The sequence below is a fragment of the Mytilus galloprovincialis genome, chromosome 1, assembly GCF_965363235.1.
Source record: "Mytilus galloprovincialis chromosome 1, xbMytGall1.hap1.1, whole genome shotgun sequence".
In the NCBI taxonomy this organism is placed as follows: Eukaryota; Metazoa; Mollusca; class Bivalvia; order Mytilida; family Mytilidae; genus Mytilus; species Mytilus galloprovincialis.
In genome coordinates this window covers 31,988,464-32,014,777 of record NC_134838.1, presented here as the reverse complement: position 1 = coordinate 32,014,777, position 26,314 = coordinate 31,988,464, and the positions used below count along the sequence as shown (strand labels likewise).

The 26,314-nt window shown below is 31.2% G+C and overlaps 1 protein-coding gene across 2 annotated transcripts in view; it reads right to left on the bottom strand.

Moving 5' to 3' along the window:
- The window catches only part of LOC143071507 (laminin subunit alpha-like), an 86,536-nt gene that overhangs the window by 50,157 nt on the left and 10,065 nt on the right, over positions 1-26,314 (bottom strand). For both annotated transcript variants that reach the window (XM_076245858.1, XM_076245866.1), the window contains exons 3-34: positions 24,242-24,412; positions 23,242-23,452; positions 22,567-22,685; positions 22,033-22,123; positions 21,520-21,616; positions 20,838-21,022; positions 19,778-19,915; positions 19,286-19,423; positions 18,431-18,568; positions 18,099-18,236; positions 17,487-17,663; positions 16,665-16,823; positions 15,576-15,675; positions 15,007-15,163; positions 14,495-14,767; positions 13,864-13,958; positions 13,239-13,407; positions 12,904-13,064; positions 11,862-11,973; positions 9,074-9,156; positions 8,350-8,506; positions 7,878-8,007; positions 7,517-7,665; positions 6,573-6,688; positions 5,877-6,082; positions 5,221-5,351; positions 4,829-4,899; positions 4,415-4,559; positions 3,877-4,017; positions 3,048-3,203; positions 2,497-2,604; positions 317-400 (exon numbers count right to left, since the gene is read on the bottom strand). In XM_076245858.1, the coding sequence (XP_076101973.1) occupies positions 317-400; positions 2,497-2,604; positions 3,048-3,203; positions 3,877-4,017; positions 4,415-4,559; positions 4,829-4,899; positions 5,221-5,351; positions 5,877-6,082; positions 6,573-6,688; positions 7,517-7,665; positions 7,878-8,007; positions 8,350-8,506; positions 9,074-9,156; positions 11,862-11,973; positions 12,904-13,064; positions 13,239-13,407; positions 13,864-13,958; positions 14,495-14,767; positions 15,007-15,163; positions 15,576-15,675; positions 16,665-16,823; positions 17,487-17,663; positions 18,099-18,236; positions 18,431-18,568; positions 19,286-19,423; positions 19,778-19,915; positions 20,838-21,022; positions 21,520-21,616; positions 22,033-22,123; positions 22,567-22,685; positions 23,242-23,452; positions 24,242-24,412 (4,506 nt within the window). The remainder of the gene's footprint in view (positions 1-316; positions 401-2,496; positions 2,605-3,047; positions 3,204-3,876; positions 4,018-4,414; positions 4,560-4,828; positions 4,900-5,220; positions 5,352-5,876; positions 6,083-6,572; positions 6,689-7,516; positions 7,666-7,877; positions 8,008-8,349; positions 8,507-9,073; positions 9,157-11,861; positions 11,974-12,903; positions 13,065-13,238; positions 13,408-13,863; positions 13,959-14,494; positions 14,768-15,006; positions 15,164-15,575; positions 15,676-16,664; positions 16,824-17,486; positions 17,664-18,098; positions 18,237-18,430; positions 18,569-19,285; positions 19,424-19,777; positions 19,916-20,837; positions 21,023-21,519; positions 21,617-22,032; positions 22,124-22,566; positions 22,686-23,241; positions 23,453-24,241; positions 24,413-26,314) is intronic.

Here is a 26,314-nt window from a genome sequence, read left to right as displayed (position 1 = left end):
GGTAGTATACATTACCTAATAATGACCAGGATTCAGGTAGCAAGCAAGAATTAGAGAAACAGTTATAAAGGAACAAAATCTCATTCATTATAAAGTGTTGGTTTATCAAAATACTAGCTAGATTAAATTAAAAATTAAATAAATTAAATAAGTTTGACTTTATAACAAAATCTTAACCAGATATACAGATTTTTTTTCAAGCAAAAAAAATACACCATCTTAGCTAATTGAAAATTGACCAATCAAAATCTTTGGATTCTTTTACCTCATTGCTGAATGTCAATCTGACAAATAATATGGTTATCATGGTACTAACCTCAGATATCTCCACTTGATAATTAAACATAGTACTTGGCTGAGGAACAGACGTGTAGGTGTGATAGATAGTCATGTTGTTCCCCTGTAAAATAAGTCATAATATAATACATCATTTATTTTCTCTTTACCATTAGTTTCTATACTGAGCTAGTTAAACATATAACATGATACAAGTGTATTTTCTCTTTTTACCATCAGTTTCTATACTGAGCTAGTTAAACATATAACATGATACAAGTGTATTTTCTCTTTTTACCATCAGTTTTTATACTGAGCTAGTTAAACATATAACACGATACAAGAGGGACGAAAGATATCAAAGGGACAGTCAAACTCATAAATGGAAAATAACCAAGGCTAAAAATGAAAAAGACAAACAGAAAAACAATAGTACACATGACACAACATAGACAAGAGCTGTCAAAATGACAGTAAACCGGATTCTTTAACATTTATTTGTGTTCTGGCATTTATCAATATTACAAGGACCAAAACTCCTAATCGGTAAAATTTATGATTATCAATATCAAACTTGACTTCCATGTTGTCAACAATAACAACATATAAACTAGATAGAAAATGACCCTCTAGCAGGACAAACTGTGTGCCCTTAATGCATAAAGTAAGAAAAAATTACTAAGTCCACCTACCTAGGATTTTGAAAATATCTAAAAAATGAAATTGACCTCCATTTTGTTGTCAGTAACAACATATTAAAATTTTAAAAGGTTTGGTTGAAGGGTTCATGAGAAAATGCACGGACACAACATTTTTTAAACTTTCAAGAACCGTAACTCCTGAACGGTAAAAGTCAAAATCGTCATTATTGAACTTGACCTCCATTTTGTTGTCAGTAACAACATATTAAAATTTTAAAAGGTTTGGTTGACTTGTTCATGAGTAAATGCACGGACACGACATTTTTTAAACTTTCAAGAACCATAACTCCTGAACGGTAAAAGTAAAAATCGTCATTATTCAACTTGACCTCCGTTATGTTGTCAGTAACAACATATTAAAATTTTAAAAGGTTTGGTTGAAGGGTTCATGAGAAAATGCACGGACACAACATTTTTTAAACTTTCAAGAACCGTAACTCCTGAACGGTAAAAGTCAAAATCGTCATTATTGAACTTGACCTCCATTTTGTTGTCAGTAACAACATATTAAAATTTTAAAAGGTTTGGTTGACTGGTTCATGAGTAAATGCACGGACACGACATTTTTTAAACTTTCAAGAACCATAACTCCTGAACGGTAAAAGTAAAAATCGTCATTATTCAACTTGACCTCCGTTATGTTGTCAGTAACAACATATTAAAATTTTAAAAGGTTTGGTTGAAGGGTTCATGAGAAAATGCACGGACACAACATTTTTTAAACTTTCAAGAACCGTAACTCCTGAACGGTAAAAGTCAAAATCGTCATTATTGAACTTGACCTCCATTTTGTTGTCAGTAACAACATATTAAAATTTTAAAAGGTTTGGTTGACTGGTTCATGAGTAAATGCACGGACACGACATTTTTTAAACTTTCAAGAACCATAACTCCTGAACGGTAAAAGTAAAAATCGTCATTATTCAACTTGACCTCCGTTATGTTGTCAGTAACAACATATTAAAATTTTAAAAGGTTTGGTTGAACGGTTCAGGAGTAAATGCACGGACACAACATTTTTTAAACTTTCAAGAACCGTAACTCCTGAACGGTAAAAGTCAAAATCGTCATTATTGAACTTGACCTCCATTTTGTTGTCAGTAACAACATATTAAAATTTTAAAAGGTTTGGTTGAACGCTTCATGAGTAAATGCACGGTTGGTTGCCGCCCGACCGCTTGCCGTACATCCCCAAATCAATAACCGACAATTTTGACACAAAAATCCGGTTAAAAACTAAAGAATAAAAACAACACGAATCTTGTATACAAGTGTATGCCAAATTGTTAAATAATTCTTAATAGAAAGAAAACAAATTTCAATCAAATCCAGCAACATAGTCTCAAACTTTTACATTTGTTGAATCCGTGCATACTGGAAATAGTATTTCTAAGTAGTTGCATCAATGACTATCATCACATACAAGACAAAAATATACCATTCCATAATTAGTTGTTAATCTGACTTCACCCTTTATAGATTCATATGATCAGTCTATTGATCAAATAAATGAACCAACCTTGATGATAACATCCATATTAGCTGTCATTTGTTCAGATATGGTAGGATCTTCTCTGGGTAACATGTAGATTGATTGGAACTTCAGTTTACCTCCATATGATCTTAGCTGAAATAAATATCAGTTTTAAAACAAATATTTAAAACAAATACTTTATGACTGGTTCTTATGGTGCAGAAAACATTGGAATTGTCACCTGCAAGATACAGATATCTACCATATTTTCATAGGCTACGAACATAATTAGCAATGAGAAACTCCCAAGAATTAATCATATGGAAAATGAGCACTCAAAATTTGTAGCAGTTCAACTGATAATTTTTTCATTGTTTTACTGATTAAGAACAGAAGACAAGGACAGTCACAAAATATCAGCATAGCCTTAATTGTTTAAAATCTATAGGTAAAAATGTAGAGCTACAAATGGTTACTGTTAAAAGTTCACTTGCAGATATCTCATTTCTTTGATTATCAGCTTACTGGCTAATAAGATTCCATGAATTATTTTATCTGATTAATGCAGCAAGAACTTAAAAAGTCTATAATTATACCTTATTTCCTAGATATGGAGCAGGTGCTATCCAGTACATTGGTTGGTTGGGGTCTATGGTTTTGTTGACAGCATCCAATACTGCTATTATTGTACCTGCTTCACGCAGAGCGCCTTCCTGTACATTGGTTACATCCCAGCTAGACATATCTTCCACCTGTAATAGAATCAGGTAGCACCTATGCAATGTACCATGTATATACACTTATTTTATCTGTCCAAGGGCAATAACTCAAATACATTAATTGTTAAAATCTTGAGTTTTCACAGAAATCCATCAAATTACAAATCTAACAATCAAACGTGCATAAAGGTATCTGTAGCAAAATTAAAATGATCGTTAAAAGTAAAAGAAAACATTAACTTATTTATTTTCTCAAAATTAAACATTTAATGTGCCAGAGTAGGATAAACTGCAATATCTGAATTATTAACAGTTATTTACTGTAAGAAAACTATTGAGGGGGCTGATGGGTTATTTTCGTCTCACGCAATTGTGGATATTTCCTTTCCTTGATTAGTTTTTTTATGGCTTTATTATCAGAGACTCCTGAATATTGCATTTTCCGTAATTCTATTTCAATTCAATTTGAAGAACGTTTTATGATTAAGGTTTTAAATCATTGTTTTTATGAAAAGTGATGAAGGTGTTAAACTGTAGCTTTTAGATAACAGTTTTGTTGTATTTCCTGTGAACTGTGATCAGAAAATTTAACATTTGGTGAACTGTGATGATAAGCCCTTATTATTGTCAAAGTTAAGTTTAAGTTTCTTGAAGTGATAAAGTTTAGTATGCATGGACCATTAACATCTATTAAATAACTCCTTACATCATCCCAATACATGACTGTACTCTGACATGTCCTTGTGGTGCCAAAACAGAAACACTCTAAACAACCTTCAGGGTTCCTTGGGTCAAGGTGATATGATCCTGGCTGACATCTGTCACAATATGGAGGGGCAACGTTTTTCTGGAAAATAAATATTGCAATATATGGTAAAGTCATCACTGAGAATTGAAAAGATGGTAGCAATATCAGGTTGTAGTTTACCTTAATATTGTACTCGCACAGTGGGGGTTAATATTTCATATGAAGTTCTTCTGTTGAATAATATAACCCACTAAACTTTTCTGTTTCAAAAAATAGAAATGATGAATGATTCAAGCTATATTACCCTAAAAAATCCTACAATCTGTTTTTAAAGTTACAAATGTTCATAAACACAGTATTGAAACTTGAAGCAGCATTCATAACGATATGAGCTTAAAATGTTTTTAGTTGACAAAGCATATTTTTCATTATCTGAGTTATAAAATTTTCTTCTAAGAACTGACCCAAAACAATAAAATAAAGTATGTCTCTTTACCTTACATTCACACTGGCCTGACATAGCATCACACACAGATTCTATTGTTCCTAACTCATTACAGTTACATTGTTCACAGGCAGGGAAAGTGTGGTATCCTATCTTACAATGGTCACATTTACGATTTATTATATTCTCCTTACAGCTGAAAAAATATAAAAGTATTCCAACTGATTAATGACACAATGAAACTGTAAAAAAGTCACAAAGTTTTACTAGAACTAATCTTGTAAATAAAATGTTTTTCCTATAAACTAACCCTTGTAAACTTCTTATTCAGAAAACAGGAAAGACTGTCAAACTCCCTTTCATAAGAGGGACTTTTTTTTTCCTCCTTCATTGATATTTCTATAAAGATGATCTTCAATATATAAACATACATGTATATCAAGGCTAAATGCTACATGAACTTACTTGCATCCTCCAGTTGTCTGGTCACAATTCAAATCTCCATACACAATACCATCTATGTTACATTTACATTCCTGTAACAAACAATAATCAATTCATTGTTAAAGACAGAGTGACATAATCATTTTTTTTTTCCTTTTGCAAATTCATCATAAAAAACAATACCAATCAATGGATCACATTTGACTGTGTTTTTAGTTCATAATTGACTAGTCACAGACTGACATTTGCAAAAATTACTTTCTTTCTATGTTAATTCAAGTTTTGCAATGATAAATATTTTGCAAAGATTTCCTGAATGCAACAATACAAGAATTTGAAATTAGTCTATTTGTATCCATGTAAAAATGCCTGGTCTTTAATGATCAGGTGAAGAATTAGCATAAAATACTGACTGTGCATCCAACAAGGGAATCATAGCCATAAGTAGCTGGTGCACACTGATCACATCTGGCTCCTACAACATTGGGTGGACAGATACAATCACCAGTAACTGGATGGCAGGTTCCAAATGGACAATCACATTCTGTAAGGAGAAAAATACAGAAAGGATAAGTCATAATACATGATTTTCCAATCAAAGCCTTTTTCCTGAAAAAAATGACAACAATGTTCTATGGAGCACATTCCTCTAAAATTTCTAAGTCAACCAAGGTAGTGCATTCATAAAATCAAAATCGGAATCTTGTGGAGTCTAAATTAATGTGATACATTTTTCAAAGACAAGTTACAAAACACACAGTGTAAGTTATAATGTTAGTAAGCAAGACTATTTGCAAATGTAAAATTTACTGATAACATTATGATTCTTTTTTGGAAAAAATGTTTGAAAACCTGATTTAAATTAGCAAAACCTAGCAAAAAGTGATGCAAATAAATCCTTTTTTATTTGCTAATTGAACCGACATGCAATTGTTTAAGTGACAGGGGTGGATGTTGTATGAGAAACAATATTAAATAATATATAAATAAGGTCATTTCTCAATAATTGAACTTAAGATATATTCCTTTGCCACATGCAGCATAGTTGATAATTTAAAAATGTTCTTACTGATGCATCTTGGGAATCCATAGTAACCCTCCTCACACAATTCACATCTACGTCCAATCACATTCTGACGACACTGACATTGTCCACCAAACTGATTACAGTCAAAACTCAGTGACCCATCATAATTACAGTCACAGGAAATGGCTCCATTGTTAAAATCTGTTGTCAAGGTAAACACACCATCTTTACAAAACTGGGAATTGTTTCTACAAATAAAGATAAATTCTGACATTCCTTATATAACTAGAGGTTGTTTTTCAAACTTGGCTCAATATGTTTCTTTCCTTTAGTAACAACATAAATAACAAAATTGTGGATATTGGAACTGCAAATGAATTCTTTAAATTCAGAAATTATTGCAAGATTTTGATTAATGAAAACATTTGACTGGGTGAGTATTGCAATAAGAACTCACATTCTGATATCAGATGCAACATATCTGTATGCAGATTACCCTGAAACTGCAATAATCAATCTCAAATTTGTGTCAATTCTTAAACATCGCAATAATAAATGCAGGCAATAAATTCTGAATTAAAAGTATTACAAGGATGTTAGCCACAGGATTCAAGAGACACCAGCTGAAATCTTGCTTCATCTGCAGTCATAGTTCTTGATTGAAAGATCAGTGGTATGTTATCAATCATGTATGCAATTTTTAATAGAAAACTTTATTGTTTGAATAAAAATACTTACATAAGTTCAAATCCTGGTCCAATACATTCCTTCAAGAACTCGACTGAGTGGTCAATAGGTTGTAAGTTCAAGTGTTTTGAATCATAACTACTGGATGGTATTACTAGGACATAATCCTGAAAGAAAACATAAATAAATTTTAATCATACAAATATGAGTTCAACATATTATCAACTGGATACAAAATGTCTAGAAAATAATTAGAAAATTCAAATAAGAAAAGTGATGTTTTTTTTTTTTATTTTGTTAAATGTCCATATTTTCTATGTTTTACATCCAAGTATATTTTGGATTGGAAAAGAATGTGCACACCCTAGAAACAATTCAATTTTTGGTGAGATTATCATGATTATGTAAAACTACAATAAAGTGTCTCGTAAATCATTGTTTTTTTTTTTTGATGACACACAATGGTTCCACAAAGCAAATATTGATGGAAAACTGCATAAATTGAACATTTTTCTTAGTTCCATGAAAAAGGCACATGCTAAGATGCAATAGTGATGTCATAACATCTAAAATTTTGTGTTATTCAAATGTTTTTCTTGATTGTATACATATCTATAATTGTGTGCAATTTGAATTAGTTCTCAAATTGTATACATATCTATAATTGTGTGCAAATTTGAATTAGTTCTCAATAAGAATGTGTCCCTAGTACATACATTGTAGATGTCCCATCCCGCACATTTTTTTTCTATCTTCAGTGGACTGTGAAAATGGGGTAAAAATTCTAATTTGGCATTAAAATTAGAATGATCATATCATAGGTAACATGTGTACTAAGTTTCATGTTGATTGAACTTCAATTTAATCAAAAACTACCTTGACCAAAAACTTTAACCTGAAGTGGAACAGACGGACGAATAAACGCACAAACCAGAAACCAAAATGCCCATAATTGGGGCATAAAAACTTCATCTTGTAGTCTATTTCACACTTACCACCCATATTGTTTTTCCACTGGTGTTATTGAAACTGATTCTGATTTTGCCATCAGTTCCTCCAATGACCTTGTTTCTAAGGTCGTCATCAAATGTAATGAGTCCACGACATCCAGATAAAGTTGGACAGAATCTAGGGCGGAACATACCTGAAATTAACAAGTTTTACTAGAAAACTGACACATCATAATTGGCCTCAATTGCACATTTTTGTTTTATTGCAATCCTTTATTATAAATTTAATTTTTGACGATCTGTTTAATTGCAATCACAAATTTTTTTCTACACATGAGAAATTCAGGAAATGGTCATCTACCACAAGTTGTCTCCCATGCAGAATTTTATTTGAGACTATGCTTACCACTGTAATCCTGATTATCTACATGTATGTTAACTGGTATATCTATTCCAACTTCTCCAGGCATGTAGAAATGTACCAGGAAAAAGAACCTGCCTGGATCTCGAATCATTCCCTCTATGGTTATATTGGTCTAAAAATAAACAATAATTCATCAGTAAATAAGTATTTTCATTCTAAAGTATTATGATGGAAAACATAAACCACAAAGTCTGTGAATTCTATAAATTATTTACAACCAAATATGAACAGAATTTATATTGACGAATAAAAAATAAAAAATTAGGACTTATTATGGATTCATAATTAATTGATAAGATACCAATGTTCAGGTATTTTGTAAGTCAAGTTAAACAACAAAATAAACAAATCCACAGTCTTTTTTTTAGATAAAATGCATAAGGTTCAATAATTCTTGCTGATATTGTATTTCATATCAACAAATTCAAGGACTATAACTTTTAGCTTGACTCACCTGTTGTTGATTAAGACGAACCAATCCAATGTTGGGATCAATTTCATATAATCCCTTAGGGAAGTTGAATCTGTCCACCTCGAGATCTTCATTTGGTGGATCTTCAAAATCTATCCTGACTGACCCTACTGGGATGAAATATCTGGATGTGATACAACTGAAAGGGAAAACAATATGATTGTCATATAACGATTAGAATTCTTTAAAATGCAAAATGTCCTGAATTTAAACTAGAGCCAATTATGAGGGTGGTAAAGGGTTATTTTCATGCAACGTGTATTGCCATTTTTATTTCATGTGCAGCCTTAATAATGTTTGTTATTCACTGTGTTTAGTGAAATCGGTAAAAAAATCAACATGCAGAAAAATTTTAATTGTTCGTTCATCGTGATATGGCAATTTCATTTTGCGTTCTTCCGTGCAGATACCCTCCCTTTTCGCCCCTCAATTATTTTTTAAATGGAATCATGCCCACCATAAGAGTAAAATTAATGTTCTAGTTTTTTTTAACATTACCTATCCTTCAGTGGACATTGTTCTTATTTTTTTTTTAAAACTTTTTGTTAACAAGATCAATTAAAATTTGGAGGGCTTTTTTCACATATATATAAATATTTAAGCAACAATTACATATATGTTATTCTATTTAATCTTAAGTTTGTATAAAGACTAAATAAACCTCAAGCTATAAAGTATACAATTGTAACATCTACTTAGTTCGTACATTCCATTAATCCTGATACATATGATCTGTGGTCTGATAAATCCATGGCTCCACTGTTCATATGGAATAGCCGTTACTGAACCCTAAGAAAAACAAAAAAAATAATATAATATCAAATCTACCAAAATAGAATAATGGAAAACCATTTGAATCTGTAAATATAGTAATCTCAGAACATTATATTCTTGTGAGGATAAACTGCTAACCATATCCTCATTTTCATAGTTTATGTACATTTTAAATGGTACTGAGCTGCATCAGATACTTAATTTAAACAATATTTTATTTTTCAAAAGTGCACAAAATACAATAGACATACTGGGATTTGGAAACAAGAAGAACTTATATAAATCTGTCTCCCATTACTTAAACTGATACTTAGCGTTCAGGGGCTATAACATACTGTACTATGAGATGTTAAAATATTACCATAGCTACAGAGCAAGAAATATTTTTTGTTCAATTCAATTCATGTACATTGCATTTCATTTCTTATTTGTGGGATGGCCTTTATTCTTTTAATATTTTTTTTTCATAATATTCTCTATCTTTTATTGCAAATCACTAGAAACAACTACCATCTATTAAACCTTGCTGGCTTTCCAATTTCAACCAGGTGCTCCGCAGGGCGCAGCTTTATACGACCGCAGAGGTCGAACCCTGAACAGTTGGGGCAAGTATGGACAAAACATTCAAGCATGATACAGCTCTGAATTTGGATTGTGATCAAATTTTTGACATTACATGGTTTTTTTTTACACAAAACAAATGCCAAGATTTTACAAATCAATTAAAGATTTCTTCTTCAAACTTTTTAAATCTAAAATTAAATAGTTGACACAGCATAGGTTTCTGACACAGAATGAATGTGGTCTAATGAACTTAAAAGGTTTTTTTTTGCCTTTGAGCAATTCACTATGCTGTTGAATATTAATCCTCTCAAAAAAATGTTTGAAGAAATTTTCTTTTTATTTATGAAATCTGAAATGAGAAAAATTTAACCCCCCCCCTTTTTTTTCACATCCCCGTTTCCCTTTTTCAAAACTGATATCAATTCAAATTTCTAATGGAGTTTGCAACAATAACTACTCATTTAAATACATCATAAAATATTAAGATGTAAAAAAACTGCTTGTTATCACTGAATGGTAAAGATTATTTAAATTTATCAGTTGGAAGTAAAAAGTGTATATACATTGTATATTGTATATAACAAAGATTTAAGTTAATTCTGGACAAAGAAAGATAACTCCATTTAAAAAAAATTCTTGCTATTGCACAATATTGTGCAATAGGATATTTCTTGCTTACTATTCTGGACAAAGAAAGATAACTCTAATTAAAAAAAAATTTGCTATTTCACAATATTGTGCAATTAGATATTTCTTGCCATTGCACAATACTGTGCAATTGAAAAGACTTGCTATTGCACAATACTTAATATAATAATTTTAGATCCTGATTTGGACCAACTTGAAAACTGGGCCCATAATCAAAAATCTAAGTACATGTTTAGATTCAGCATATCAAAGAGGCCCAAGAATTCAATTTTTGTTAAAATCAAACTTAGTTTAATTTTGGACCCTTTGGACTTTAATGTAGAATTTGAAATTTGAAAACAGGACCAAAAATGAAGAATCTACATACACAGTTAGATTTGGCATATCAAAGAACCCCAAGGATTCAATTTTTGATGAAATCAAACAAAGTTTAATTTTGGACCCTTTGGACCTTAATGTAGACCAATTTGAAAACTGGACCAAAAAACTTCAATAATCAAGAATCTAAGTACATTTTTAGATTCAACATATCAAAGAACCCAACCGATTCATTTTTTGTCAAAATCAAACTAAGTTTAATTTTGGACCCTTTGGACCTTAATGTAGACCAATTTGAAAACGGGACCAAAAGTTGAGAATCTACATATACAGTTAGATTCGGCATATCAAAGAACCCCAATTATTCAATTTTGATGAAATCAAACAAAGTTTAATTTTGGACCCTTTGGGCCCCTTTTTCCTAAACTGTTGGGACCAAAACTCCCAAAATCAATACCAACCTTCCTTTTACGGTCATAAGCCTTGTGTTTAAATTTCATAGATTTGTATTTACTTATACTAACGTTATGGTGTGAAAACCAAGAAAAATGCTTATTTGGGTCCCTTTTTTGCCCCTAATTCCTAAACTGTTGGGTCCTAAACTCCCAAAATCAATACCAACCTTCCTTTTGTGGTCATAAACATTGTGTTTAAATTTCATAGATTTCTATTTACTTAAACTAAAGTTATTGTGCAAAAACCAAGAAAAATGCTTATTTGGGCCCTTTATTGGCCCCTTATTCCTAAACTATTGAAACCATAACTCCCAAAATCAATCCCAATCTTTCTTTTGTGGTCATAAACCTTGTGTCAAAATTTCATAGATTTCTATTAACTTAAACTAAAGTTATGGTGCGAAAACCAAGAAAATGCTTATTTGGGCCCTTTTTGGCCCCTAATTCCTAAAATGTTGGGACCAAAACTCCCAAAATCAATACCAACCTTCCTTTTATGGTCATAAACCTTGTGTTAAAATTTCATAGATTTCTATTCACTTTTACTAAAGTTAGAGTGCGAAAACTAAAAGTATTCGGACGACGAAGACGACGACGACGCCAACGTGATAGCAATATACGACGAAAATTTTTTCAAAATTTGCGGTCGTATAAAAATTTAAATCTGAGGATTTTTCAATCCAAATGATTTGATCCGATTCACAGATATTTTCAGGACTTGGTATTTATACTTACAATAGCTACGTTGACATTGTCGTCACCGGTCAGTAAGATGTCTGCATTATCCTTAATATTGACCACCATAGGCATACCATTCACATCGGTAATTACTTGACGACACAAGACACTAGAAATAAATTCAGTCAATTTTATAATCAAGTGGACTTACTTATCATTTATCTGCCTAATTATCCAGATTTATCATGAATCACTGTAATGTCCTGATTTTTAATGTATCATTTTATATGTCTTGATTTTTCATGTACCTGTCTTTACTTAATGTGTTTTATTTTAAGTATTCTGACTTATTATGTATCATTCTAACTGTCCTGATCTATTATACATCCTTCTAGTTGTTCTGACTTATTATGTATCATTCTAACTGTCCCGATCTATTATACATCCTTTTAGTTGTCCTGACTTATTATGTATCATTTTAACTGTCCTGATCTATTATACATCCTTCTAGTTGTCCTGACTTATTATGTATTATTCTAACTGTCCCGATTTATTATACATCCTTCTAGTTGTCCTGACTTATTATGTATTATTCAACTGTCCCATCCTTCTAGTTGTCCTGACTTATTATGTATCATTCTAACTGTCCTGATCTATTATACATCCTTCTAGTTGTCCGACTTATTAAGTTTCATTCTATCTGTTCTGACTTTGTATGTATCATTTTAGCTGCCCTGACTTGTCAAATATCATTTTAAGGGTCCTGATTTTATGAAGTATCATTGTAACTGTCATGATTTATCATGTATTATTGCAATTGTCCTGATTTCTCATGTTATTACTTTAATTGTTCTAATTTATCATGTGTCATTGTATTTGTCCTGACTGATTACATACTATCTTTACTGTTATAATTCATGTATAATTTTAAATGACCTTGTATATCAAGTATCATTTTAACTACCATGACTTATTATGTATCATGTTTGTTATCTTGGTTTAACGTTATCAATTCTCTTCCTAAAATATATATATAGATAAGATAATAAAACTTATATAGCTTGTAACTCTTTTTTACATCTATTATATTGAAATTTACCTATATTGACATCTATAAATAACCACATCTCCATCATAATCCTCATCTCCAGTCTTCACCTTCACATCCAAATTTTGTGAATTGTTAGCAAATGTGAAATAGTTCAACACCAAAACATAATCTCCTGGATTAGGAACAGCTAAATTCAGGTTCAAGTCTTTCTGAAAATTTAACAAAAAATATCAAAAATTTTATTTTCAAAATAGTCATACAAAAAAATCAGTGCTAACACAAGTTAAAAGTTTAAGATATGAAAATTGTTATATGTTGGGCTTCTGAAAATCAATTTTCAGTCTACAAACACTGCTAATTTTCAATATGATAACAATTTTTACCTGGTTTTTATCCAATTGACCAAGTGCATTCAGTCCTAATTCATTTGTGATAACAACATCAGTAAAGACATTGGTAGGTGTTTTATTTCCGTCAACATCAAGGATATAACCATTCTCTCCAAACACTGTAGGGAAGTTAGCAATGTCTGTGTAGTTGTACAAAACACATCTAAAAACATAAATGTTAGACAGAATGTATACATGGTTTTTTTTCTTTAATTTTTTACAAATCAAACAAACTCTGCTAGTTTCTGTATGCTGGATCAAACTCATTTCAAGATATTTCAAACTTTTGAAGATGTGTATCTTAGTAGGACAATACCAGAGGATCCAAAAAGGACTTTAAACAGAAATAAGGATAGAGCACTGTCAGATAACACAATATCTGTATTCTAATAAGATTGTTAGTTCCATTACGGAAAGGTTAATGATTTGAACAAACAAGACAGGACAAAAAATCAACATTTTTCTTAATTATTCAATGTAGCATCTTCCATGATCTCAAACTATCAAATGATAAGTAAGTTAGTTTATTATTATTAAATACACTTGTGATATATTTAAATAGTAAATCTTTATTCTTAGATAGGGTGCCAATTGATCAGGATGATATTTTAATACTTACGGTCCTCCATCATTAGGAATAGTACAAGGTCTCGTCACATCTTCAGACAGTACTGTGGCTTCATAGTAAGCTTGTGGAATCAATACCATATAATCCTGAAATATGATAAAATATATGATTACACATAATATCATAAAGATGTATCACAAATATATTGGTTATTTTACTTAAAGTAATTTTTCACTATGTTGAAGACCATTTGGTGGCCTAGGTTTTTTTTGTTTGCTCTTTGGTTGGGTTGTTGTCTCAGATGAAGCCCTGGCCTTAATACAAGTTGTATAACTCAAGAATGGTATAAGTGACACCACCGAAATTCTAACTTTGTCTGTGTTTAATGGTCATAAGCATTGTGTGCATGTTTTAAAACATTTGGTTGAGGCAAACTATAAAATTGCCAAGGACATTAACTTTGAACAAAATCATCAGTCCAGAACCAATTTGTAACTTTATCTTTAACATGTCATGGCAAAACTATATACATCAAATATCAAATCAATATCTTCATGACTAACAAAAAATGAATGGGGAATGTGTTCATGGAACACAAATGATGCCCCTCCTGCATATAACTTTAAATTTTCAAGAAACTTGTTTCATATGACTTTCAAAAATATGGAATAAAATAACTTACCAACATGACATTTTCCGATGATTTTAACGATACCATCCAATTTCCTGGATCTAGAACAAAGTCATGCATTGACCCTCCACTACCAACGGTCACAAAGCTTGGATTGTCATTTGGTGGAAATAAAACTTGGCTCATTTGTGGAGTATTGATCTCGGCCTGCTGAGGTTTCAGCATTACCTCCCCTGTTATTGACTGATCACTTGGGTTGAGATATCGGTAAATGATACGATATAAGCTTGGCTTCCTTATTTGTAAGTCTATAATTACTTCAGGCTGAAAAAGAACAAATATATACAAAAATATCAAATCATTCTAACCTCATACCATCCTATTTTGTTTATAATATCATAATAAAAAAACTATATAAAGACAGAATTTTACTAATTGTTATTAAGCCAAAGTTAAAATAAAGTCCTCCTATTTCATAGACCAATGTCAGTAATTATAAAAAAAAATGCAAGAAGCAGATCATGGACTTTTTTCTTTAACTCAAAATGTTTGGCCTTTCTTACCTGTACATAATTCAGTATGGCATAACCTCTCCATGAAAAGTCTGGGAAAATAGTCTCATCAAATCCATATCTTATACGAGAACCATCTGGGGTATAACCATCCTCAATTTCATATATGAACTGATGTAGTGATGGAATATAGTGAAGATCGGTTGGGCTACAAAATACATAAAGAATTGGATATTTGGACCATTTTAACATACAAAACTTATTTCCTCAAAATTTGTATAAATATTAAATTATTATAATTTTGTTAACAGTAAGGCAAATTCATCTTCCAACTTTTTTTCTTAGCTTTTTGAACAGTCTGGTGAAAAATTCTATACAGTAAAAGTTAGCATTCAAGACTGTGACTTATATAGATAATTTAAATTCTTTTTATTATATTTAAAAAATAATATCTCTCATATAGCGTTTTTCACATTCAATTCAATATTGAATACACATGAAATACATTGAATGTCAAGCTTAAAATCAACCTGAGTCTTAAACTTAATAATAAATTTTACAGATCAAAGACCTACAATTAACTTCAATTCTTTAAATGATGAAAATCAAGTTTTGCTTACCTTTGACATTTTAGACCTTGAACTCTAGGTTTACATGGACATTGTCCTGTTCTCTTGTTACAGACATGGCTCATTGATCCACCAGTATCACAATTACAGGCTGTAAAATAACAGAGTTACAGGTTGTAAAATAATAGAGTTACAGGCTGTTTAATAATAGATAGTGTTGAAAGCTGTAAAATAAGAGAGTTACAGGTTGTAAAATAACAGAGTTATGTACAGACCGTGAAATAATAGAGTAATGTATTACCAATGTTATTTCAACTGATCGGGCGGAGCTTACGTTTTAATTTGCATAAGGACAGTTTATTTGAAGATGTGTTTGATAAGGATGATTGCCGTTATAATTATCACTGATTTATAATCACCTATCAGTGTCATCAATGGAATTTACAAAAGAATAACTGGACACTTCATTGGTGAGTTTATTATAAAACACCTATCTATAGATGGACTGGTTTATTATGAGCGAACCGGTTAAACTCCGCCCAGTCAAGTGAAATAAATTGAGTAATACAGACTGTGAAATAATAGAGTAATGTAAAGACTGTGAAATAATAGAGTTACAGACTGGAAAATAACAGTTACTAAGTTTCCTCTGTAACCTTATCTTACATTGGACTCAGACTTCTTAAAACTGAGTTTTAATGTTGCTGTTTTTTTTCTAATTCCACATTGGCTTGAGGTATAAGAAGATGGTTGAAATCTCACAAAACATGTTTAACCCTGTTTTGCTCCTGTCCCAAGGTAGGAATTTAATGGCATTGGTTAGTCTTGTATATTATTTTTTTAAATTTTGGTTCATTTGTATGTTTCAGAGTAAAGTGTGATGTCGCTTTTTGCTGAACTAGTATACATTTTTTAAGGTGCCAGCTACAGTAGGGGCTTTCAACTGTTTTTGCTCTTGAATCTGGTTGTTGTTTCTATTACACATTCCACATCTAACTGAAAATCTGAACAGAATTAAAATCAACCTCACTAAAGAAAATTATACACTTTAGGGTATCTAGTAGAAATTGCTCTGAAAGATGTCAGATCTGTTTTTGAACAACCTTCTGGCAACATTCACTTTTTTGTCATTTAACTTACCAACACATCCAAATGAGTTTTCTCTATCCAGACTGTGGAATCCATCCTGACAAACATCACACTTTTGACCTCTGACACTAACTTTACATACACATTGTCCAGAACCTGGGTCACACACATGTAATCCTGATGCTGTTCCTGGCACATGACAGTCACAGGCTGAAATTTAAAATAAACACCCGCATTGCATTTAAAATCATGACATGGAAAACTATTTTTAACAAGGAGCTATTTCAATATAAGTGGGTGAATTAAAGCTATCTTACTACATGTACCATCTTTAAGCGTGTAAAGTACACATTTTTTTACCCAAAAAGTGGATGGTAGATGGGGTGCTTGTTATACACAACTAAAGACAATAGTTTATTTAAAAAGTCAAAAATCAAAAAAATTCAGTGTTGTTATCTTCATTATAATCTATGTTCTAAGTTTTTTTTTTATTTCATTCTTCATTTGTAATAAAAAAAGAAGTTTTTTTCCTCATTATTTAAACACAAGTACTAATGTAACATCCTCTACGAGTGAAGGTGTACATTACACACAATTTGCTTACTTAACACAGCTAAACACGGAACCTTGAAAATAATCAGAAAATTATACAGCATATTCATCAATGATTAGTTAAATAATATAATTCAATCATTAATAAATAATTTTATAAGCTCTTTAAATACCATCTACAAACTGCCTTGAACTGATATCCCTATGTAAACTTGAATAACAATAGGATGTTTATTTAACTAGTTCTGTCCCAACCAAAAGAACCCAATCTCCTTTTTTTCCCCAAAATATATAAGGTGAAATAGATCCTACAAAACTTACGTCTGCATCCCCGTGGATTATTTCTGTCCAATCCATAATAGCCTGGTTTGCACTCGTCACAAATGTGTCCCCTGACATTCTCCTTGCATTCACACAGCTGACCAACTGGTACCTGACCACATCCACCCAATGGGTAACCAGGTACTTCCATAGCTCCAGCTGGGTTGCAGTTGCAAGCTGAAATACATGCAAATAATGTTACAACATTTGGACTGAAAAAAAATCATAAGTAAGGTGGAGTTATATTCAATACAGAAAATGGACTTAACATGCTTGTGACCACTGAAGGGTAAAAAGTTTTATTTTGCAATTTTCATGAAATCTTTACCCCAAAAGACACTAATAGTTCACACTCAATGCTATCATTCTATTACTTCACATGTTTCCAAAGGCTTTGAAGAATTTGCTATAATCACTCAATTTTTTCAGACTTAACATTACAATTTTAACAAAACATACGCAATTTATGGGAATTGTTACAATTGTTGTCTCCCATTAGATCAATATCTCATAATCATGTTTAAAAACTTGGTCTCATGACTTAAAATGTATAAAGTTCAAGATTCAGTAATACATATACTTTCAGTTTCTTTGGTTTTAATTTCTGCTTACCTTCACATTTAGGGAAATTAAAGAAATTCTCCCGACATCTGCTACAGGTCAGTCCTTCAAATGTATCTCTACATTCACATTGGCCAGATATCTGGTCACATGATTGACGATAAGATCCATATCGGTCACAATTACAAGCTGAAATGTATATGAAGGAAATTTTAAAATGTGTAGGCAAAAATAATATTGACATGGAAAATATTGTTGATTCATGATTATTGATCATGTACTAATTTTCAAAATGATGTGTTCAAGAATTTGTAAAATTAGAAAGATCAAGAATCCTTTAAAAAAAAAAAATCTGTTTTTCACACTATCCACATTTGACTTACGAGAGCAGTCTGGGTATCTGTAGTAGCCTGCAGCACAATGTTCACATCTAAGTCCAGCAAAGTTAAGACCACATGGACACTGTCCACTGCCTAGTTCACATATTTCACTATCAGATCCAACAGCATTACAGTTGCAAGCTTCAAACAAAAACAAAACATCATTAATAATAGTTTTTGACTGTTTGAATCATGTTAGTTCAAATTAATGATTTTAAACTATACTTACAAGCAATATCTTCATGAAATTAACATTATAAATGTTAAAGTTACTTATATTTATATATTAAAAAGTAAGTAGTGACTTTAACAAAAGTAATAAAAATCACAAAGAACAGGATTAACCCCACCAAATGTTCATGTGACCGTCCCCAAGTCTGTAGTTGTATTAAGTTACCCCCAAATTTTGTTTATTATTCTGGGAATTTGGTGTTGTCAGATCACTTATAATCTTATAAAATTTTATTCACAAATTAATTAGACAAGAGTTAATATAAAACTTACAACATTGTAAAGACACCATTAAGACCTTAAATGACCTCTAATTGCCTTTCAGTAATTTTGGTCATTTGCTACTCTCTTGTTGATGAATATCACACATGTACAATATCATATATTTTTACTTACAAATTGATTCAAATACTATTATAAGCAAGACAATGTATATAGTTGTCAATTAATACTGATTAACTAAATTTCAAATACTGGTTTCCTGACTAATACTACATTGGTTCATTGCAATACTGGTGCCTTACTACTATACAATGCTGTTTCCCTTACTATTGTAATTATTTACTGGTTCCTTATCTACCCCCTAAAAGTAAGATACCAATGGTAATTATAAAATATCATTCTTACCTTCACAAATAGGATACCTATAGAAGCTAGGTTTACAGCTATCACATCGAGGCTCCACAAAGTTATCTTGGCAAAGGCATTGTCCTGTCACCTTGTCACAGATTTCTGGATGTGCCCCACTCTGATCGCAGTCACACACTGGAAAAATAGTCAAAAGATATGTATGCTTATTCAGGTTTATACTTGAGAACTGGTTCTTTAAAACTATACTTAGGCTTTGTACCATCAAAAAGCATTATAGAATTAATACAATTTTGTAGAAATTCATCAAGGTAAAGTTCAGTTGACTAATTCATATATTAAATCAGGTCCAAAGGAAAATAAAAATTTGACGAATGGAATAAAAAAAAAAATTAAATACCAGAAATTCATTAAAAGGAATACTGAATATCAATTTCATGTTTATAATTAATTGTTAACTTATTTTCTTTTTTTCAACATTTATTGTTTGTCAGCTGTTTATTATTATTTTAATGTATACTAATGACTTACATGTACAGCTAGGGAAGTCATAATAACCATCAGCACACTCATTACAGTTCTTTCCGTTATAATTAGCTTCACATGAACACTGTCCAGTGGTTACATCACAGACATTTGACCTTGACCCTCTTGTATCACACTCACATGCTAAAAAGAAATAACCATCCTTTTATGGAATAAAGGAAGAGTGTTTGAAAAGGGTTTTTATTTTCAGATATATTTAATTCTATTTTATAACCTAAGTATACCTTATGCTGTAAGAAATATGCTTACTATCATTTCTAGAAGTGTTTTTTTTTTCACAGTAAGGACTCAAACATTCAGTTCATATTTAAGCTAAAGTTTTTACAAGGAAATCAAAATTATCAATGTCATGTAATTGAAAGTGGATGTTTGTAAGTAAATTTTTCACTTTTGGATAGATATTTAGCAATCATATTATTTCCAGTCTCACTGCAAAAGGAATGGTATGCTTGGGAGCATATTTGGTCCTGTTAAAAACTACATAAAATGAAAAAAAAAATGCTAATCACATATTTTAGACTTAAAAATTCAATGGAAAGATTTACAGAAAAGCAAGTTAAACCTTAGCTGCATTTTGACAGAGATAATCTAGATTTTTTTGACAGAAAACATCCTATTTCAGGAACATTATTGGTCAATTATCATGGAGCTCAAACATTATCAAAAGAAAACCAGTAAAAAGATAATAAATTATAAATCCCTAGAGACTATGAGAACAAGGACTTGACTCGCAATCAAATATTTTCATTAAGATATATTTCAGAGTGAATTCTAATTAATGTAGATATGAAATGGTATGTTCAACAGTGTGTTTTTTAAAGTAATTTTAGAATGAAGTTTATTGCCATTCATAATAGATTAAATCCTGTCAGAGACAAAATAAACAGAAGCCTTTGAAAAATTTTTGAGACCAATAACAGGCAACAACTTCTTTGTCACCTTTTTATATTTTCAATCCATTTTAAATTCTGAAGCCTATCAAAATCAGTCAATTAAAACCTTTATATCCCTTTTCATATGGTCTAAACTTAAATAATGATTATACCTATACAGTCTGGGAAGTTGTAAAAGCCAAGTAAACACATATCACATTTCTGTCCATCAAAGTTCTGTTTACAAGGACATTGTCCACCACCTACAGACCCTACAGTACATATGTTGCCATCCGTACCATAGAAATCACAATCACATGGTATACAGTCAGGGTAACCATAGAAACCTATGTTACAACTGTACAGAGAAAAAAAGGAAATTTAGTTGATATCTCATTACATACAATGATTAACATACAGATATCATAAAATTTCAAAATCTTTTATTAGAAATATGTTAACTATTGCTAAACAATAAAATTTCATGGTTTATCTCCCTTTGACAGAATGTTATTATGAAAAATGGCTCATCAACATACTAAAACATAACAATTTATGATTTCCATACATTAGGCCTTTAATTTTCTGATATGAAAGGTTTTCTTTGTTCTTTTTGAGCTTTGAATCGTTTTCATTGAAATAAGGATTTTGCTAAATGTTAAAGGCTGCTTGATAACCTATAGCTCCTAAATTCTTTGTCATTTAGTCTCATTAGCAATCATACAACATCTCCATATCTTTCTATGGTATAAAGAAAACATAAAACAATCCAGATTTTTGAGTGTTTTTTTTTTAATAAATACTTTTTTACCTGTCATAATCTTGACCTGTTCATTCTAGTCAACATGTCCTTACCTGTCACAATCTTGACCAACGTATTCTGGACGACACTTGCATCTACCTGTTTCTTCTTCACAATCACCAGTAGAGAATTTGAGGTCACATACACATGCTAAGAAAAATAAAAGGGAAAACTGTCATACAGTGTTGGCTTTCAGACTGATGGACAACAGAAATGAATAAAGTACCAGTTATGCATGTACATGCATGTTTTTTAAAATTTTTATATGTTTTGGAGTTTAGTATGACGTCCATTTTCACTGAATTAGTACATATTTTATTAAAGAACCAGCCTTCAGGTGCGAGTTTGTCTTGCTGCGATGAAGACCAATTAGTGGCCTTCAGCTGTTTTCTGCTCTTTGGTTGGGTTGTTGTTTCTTTGACATGTTCCCAATTTCCATTCTTAATTTTATATTTTGTGATTGTCTGAGTCAATAGTAAGAAGCTTTAAAATATAGGTTCATTATAACCCAAACTTAAATCTTTTCAAAAGTCATGTCTTTGCAAGTATATAAGAAATTAACGTACGTCTACATGCGTCCCTGGCAGCCTTGTCCACACCAGCAGGTCTATAAAACCCAGCTACACATTTGTCACAGTTAGTTCCCTCTGTGTGGTCCTGAAAATTATTATAATATACTCAGAAATAAAAGTAGTTTCATTTTTGCCGCTAAATTATTTATCATGTATAAGGGCATACTATACTGTTCAGTGGTGTATGCAAATTGACTTTACAGATTTTCTTGGGTGAACCAAAATTGTTTTAAAAGGTATTAAAATTCTGTTAAAAAGCATTTTAAGCAATCTTTTTGGCAACTTCTATTATTTGATAGGCTAATAATAACAATTGTTACTCATTCAATCAATGCTTTAATTCATGCTTACCTGTCAACCTTTGAAAGTAAAAAACATTTAAATCCTATAGATGCCTCTTTTGGGTATTTTTGTTTTTTTTTGTATTGAGTTGGATCTCGGTCTCATTTTTATTTAACCCATATCTCCTTCCCCTAACATTGACTACTTTGCTTATACAGAAACATCTACACTTATAAGTCAACTTACCCTACAGTTCTGACATACACCACCTCCTACGTAATTACCATAGACATCTACACTCTGTTTCAGTCTGTCTACCTCAGCATCGTATATACAATCATTGGTATGTCCATAACATTCACAGGCTGTTAAAATATCATAAGTTGTGAAATTACTAGATCCTCATTTCAACATCATTAACTTCAATTGGAAAAAATTTAGTTCTTAACAAAATTTATTGTCTACTTTTTGGTAAGATGTTTTTAAATTGCTTTTATAGAATCATTTGTTTCATTTACAGACCTGAAACAATAATTTCCATATTTCTATTTTCTATAAATGTCAATTACAAATGGAGTTATGTTTGTTTGACTAAAATCTGTTTACACCTGTCCTAAGTCAGGTACCTGATGTTCTTTGGTTGTCGTTTGTTGATATAGTTCATAAAGAGTTTCTCATTTTTTATATAGTTTAGACTGTTGGTTTTCCTGTTTGAATGGTAATACACTAGTCATTTTTGGGGCCCTTTATAGCTTGCTGTTCCGTGTAGCCAAGGCACCATGTTGCAGACCTTACTTTGACCTATAATGGTTTAATTTTACAAATGGAGAGTTGTCTCATTGGCATTCATACCACATCTTTGTATCATTGAATACACAAATGTAGAAATACTCTCAAAGAGTTGTAGGCTTTAAAACTTACGTTCACAAACAAATGGGTGTCCAGCTTTGGCAGGCATCCAAGACTTCTGTACAAATCCTGGGCAACATGTATTACACTGTTCTCCACAGGTGTTGTGCTGACATTTACAAGTGAGGAGGCGGGGATTGTTAGGGTCTCGATCACATGATTCAGCATGGCCATTACACACACATCGTCCACCAAGAGATATGTCCTTGATACTGTAGAAATACTGCAAAAAAAAGAAAATATAGAATGAGCATATAAAGATTATATACTAGATACTCTATTTTCAGCTTAAGTTTGAATTAGACTGGTCTATTGGTCTTTAAGAATTTTTAAAAGCTTTAGACTTTACCAATTAAGTGATGACAAAATATTTGATCCAATTTCTAAAGAATGAAGAATTTACACCATTCCGAAATAATTTTAACTATATATCGTCGCTGTTATGCAAAAACCTCGTATCTAAGGTTTTGATAATTTTACACCAGGCAGTAAAAACTGAAATCTTTTTATCAATTATTTAGAATTAAATATGTATGTTCCACTGTATGCGAAAATAGCTGATCTTCTAACCAATCATTTACCAAGATGAGCAAAAATTTCTGCACCTATATTGTACTTTCAAAGCTTTTCATTATTTTTAAGCTAATTAGCTTTGAGAACCTAAAATTGATAAAACTGTACCTGTTATAATGTCATCTGCCGTGCAAAGTGTTTTTCTTTTGAGATACGATATTTCGCACAACAAAATGTCTCACCAATCGTACTACACTTTTTCGTCACATGTCAAAATTCGGATTAATGATTGGATTAGAAGATTAGATATTTTCCTCTACAGTGGAACATACATATTTAATCCTAAATAATCGATAAAAAGATTTCCGCAAAGAATTGAGATATGAGGTTTTTGCATAACAGAGACGATATGTCACTTACAATCCTATTCACTATATAAAGATTTGTTAGCTATAATATAAAATTTGGACCAGTCTTAATGAAGTTTTCTCTTACTCACCCTTCTAGTGACAGTTGGGTCTTGTCTAGCCACAGCCATCAAGTGCCCTAACAATGTTTTGGTTCTCAGGAGACGAAGTCTGACATTGGTTGCCTGTGTCCAGTCCTGTAGCTTCTCGGAAAATGTGAAGTTCTTTGCATTTGGTCTGTTGTTTACTAAAGATACAACAATCTACGGAAAAATGAATATTCTATGTTTTATACGTGTATGTGTGTTCTGTATTCAACCATGTTCAACAAAGATCATGCAAAGGGCTAGTTGGTATAAGATATTGCCTAAATTTTGAAACTTCTAGTGATGTATGTGTTTCTCATAGTTTTGATGCAGGCTGAATTTAAGCTGTACATGTAGAAGGCAGTACATGTAGTACATTAGAATTTTTTTTTTTTTTTTATGACGTACAGAAATGAGGTGGCCAAAAGGATGAAGAAAATTTAAATGTGCCTGTACCTAGTTAATCTTGAAAAACTCAACATTAAATCATGACAAGTTGCAACATATTTCAAGGGGTAATTCTGTATACTGTGGATTCATTATTATTCATTGGATATCAATTTTCGTTGGTTTTGTTGGTACAGCTGAACCACGAATTTACATGTTCAACGAATTACAATTTTTCTATATGCTTTGAATGAAAAGATGGGCAAAACCATGAAAATCATATATCCTTGAAAATGCAAGTTTTCATCAATCCATGAAAACAAAATGAATCCACTGTATCATATTTCTATTCCAAGTAAGGAGCCTTTAATTCATTTCAGTGGTCATCGTTTGTTGAATATTATAAGTTATATGGTTCGCTACTGACCCCATACGGATCCATAGAGGGTTAGTAAAATCCATAGGGGTGATGCCGGAGGCCGAGTCCCCTATGAATTTTATTCACCCTCTATGGATCCGTAGGGGGTCAGTAGTTAACCGTATAACGAATTTATCGGACGCTGGACTTTTTCTGCGACGTTTTGTTGAAAAATAAACAATGAAACACAACAACATTAATAGATGACGTCGCCATTAACGCGTCATGAACCCCATATGAAACTTACTAACCCCATACGGTCTCATAGGGGGTCACCACGTGACGGCATTTAACCAATCACAACGTGATAATTCATCTGTGGTCCGATAAATCATCTTATTTTGTTTTTATTGCTTCGTACATTTCTGGTTAATTTTGTTGTTTGAATTGTTTTACATTTGGTCATGTCTGGACCTTTTATTGCTTGATATACAGTATGGGTTTTGCTTATCGTTGAAGGTCACATCATTACCTGTAGTTGCATAAATCTACATCCTTTGGTCTCTGGTAGTTGTATCATTTTAACATTTGTTATTCTACATGATCAACTTCAAGAGAAGATAAAAAATGTTTAAAAAAATCTTGAAATTATGTTTGCTTTTTCAAAGGAATTTCTTTCAAACATGACTAATGTAAAAAGGCACTAACAATATCACAAATTGGAAGTCATATTACTTGGACAGAAAATATTTATCCAAACATTTCCTAAGTACTTACAAACCATACAATAAATCTTATGTTGACATTATCAAGTAGATATAACCTAATACTAATACAGTAGTATCTCAAGCCTAATATTTATCCTGATATTTAAAATAAATATAACTTGAAGAAGCCACTTTATTAGACTTTAAGTGGAAAGAAAAGCCACAAATTTGTCTGATAAATACCTTTAAATTGCTAAATATAGAAATAAGATTTAAATTAATATAAAGATCTAAAGAATATAAAATCTAAAATATTCAAACCATATGATGTATTGTAAAAAAAATCTTAAATTTTGATCTATAACAGATGTCATAATGTGTACAATTTATCATTTATCTAAAGTAAATTTAAGTAATTGTACTATTTACTAATTGTTTTAATAAAGATTATTTTAGCTTAACATAAGGATCTTAGAAGACTCATTAATGTTCAAGTTTTGAAAGTTTTTGATCCAGTTGGTAGACTTGTTTGTGTTTATTGTGATTGTCTAAATAAGAAGAACTTGAAGAAGTTACTTTATTTGATTTTAAAGGGAAAGAAAAGTCACAAATTAGTCTGATGAAAAC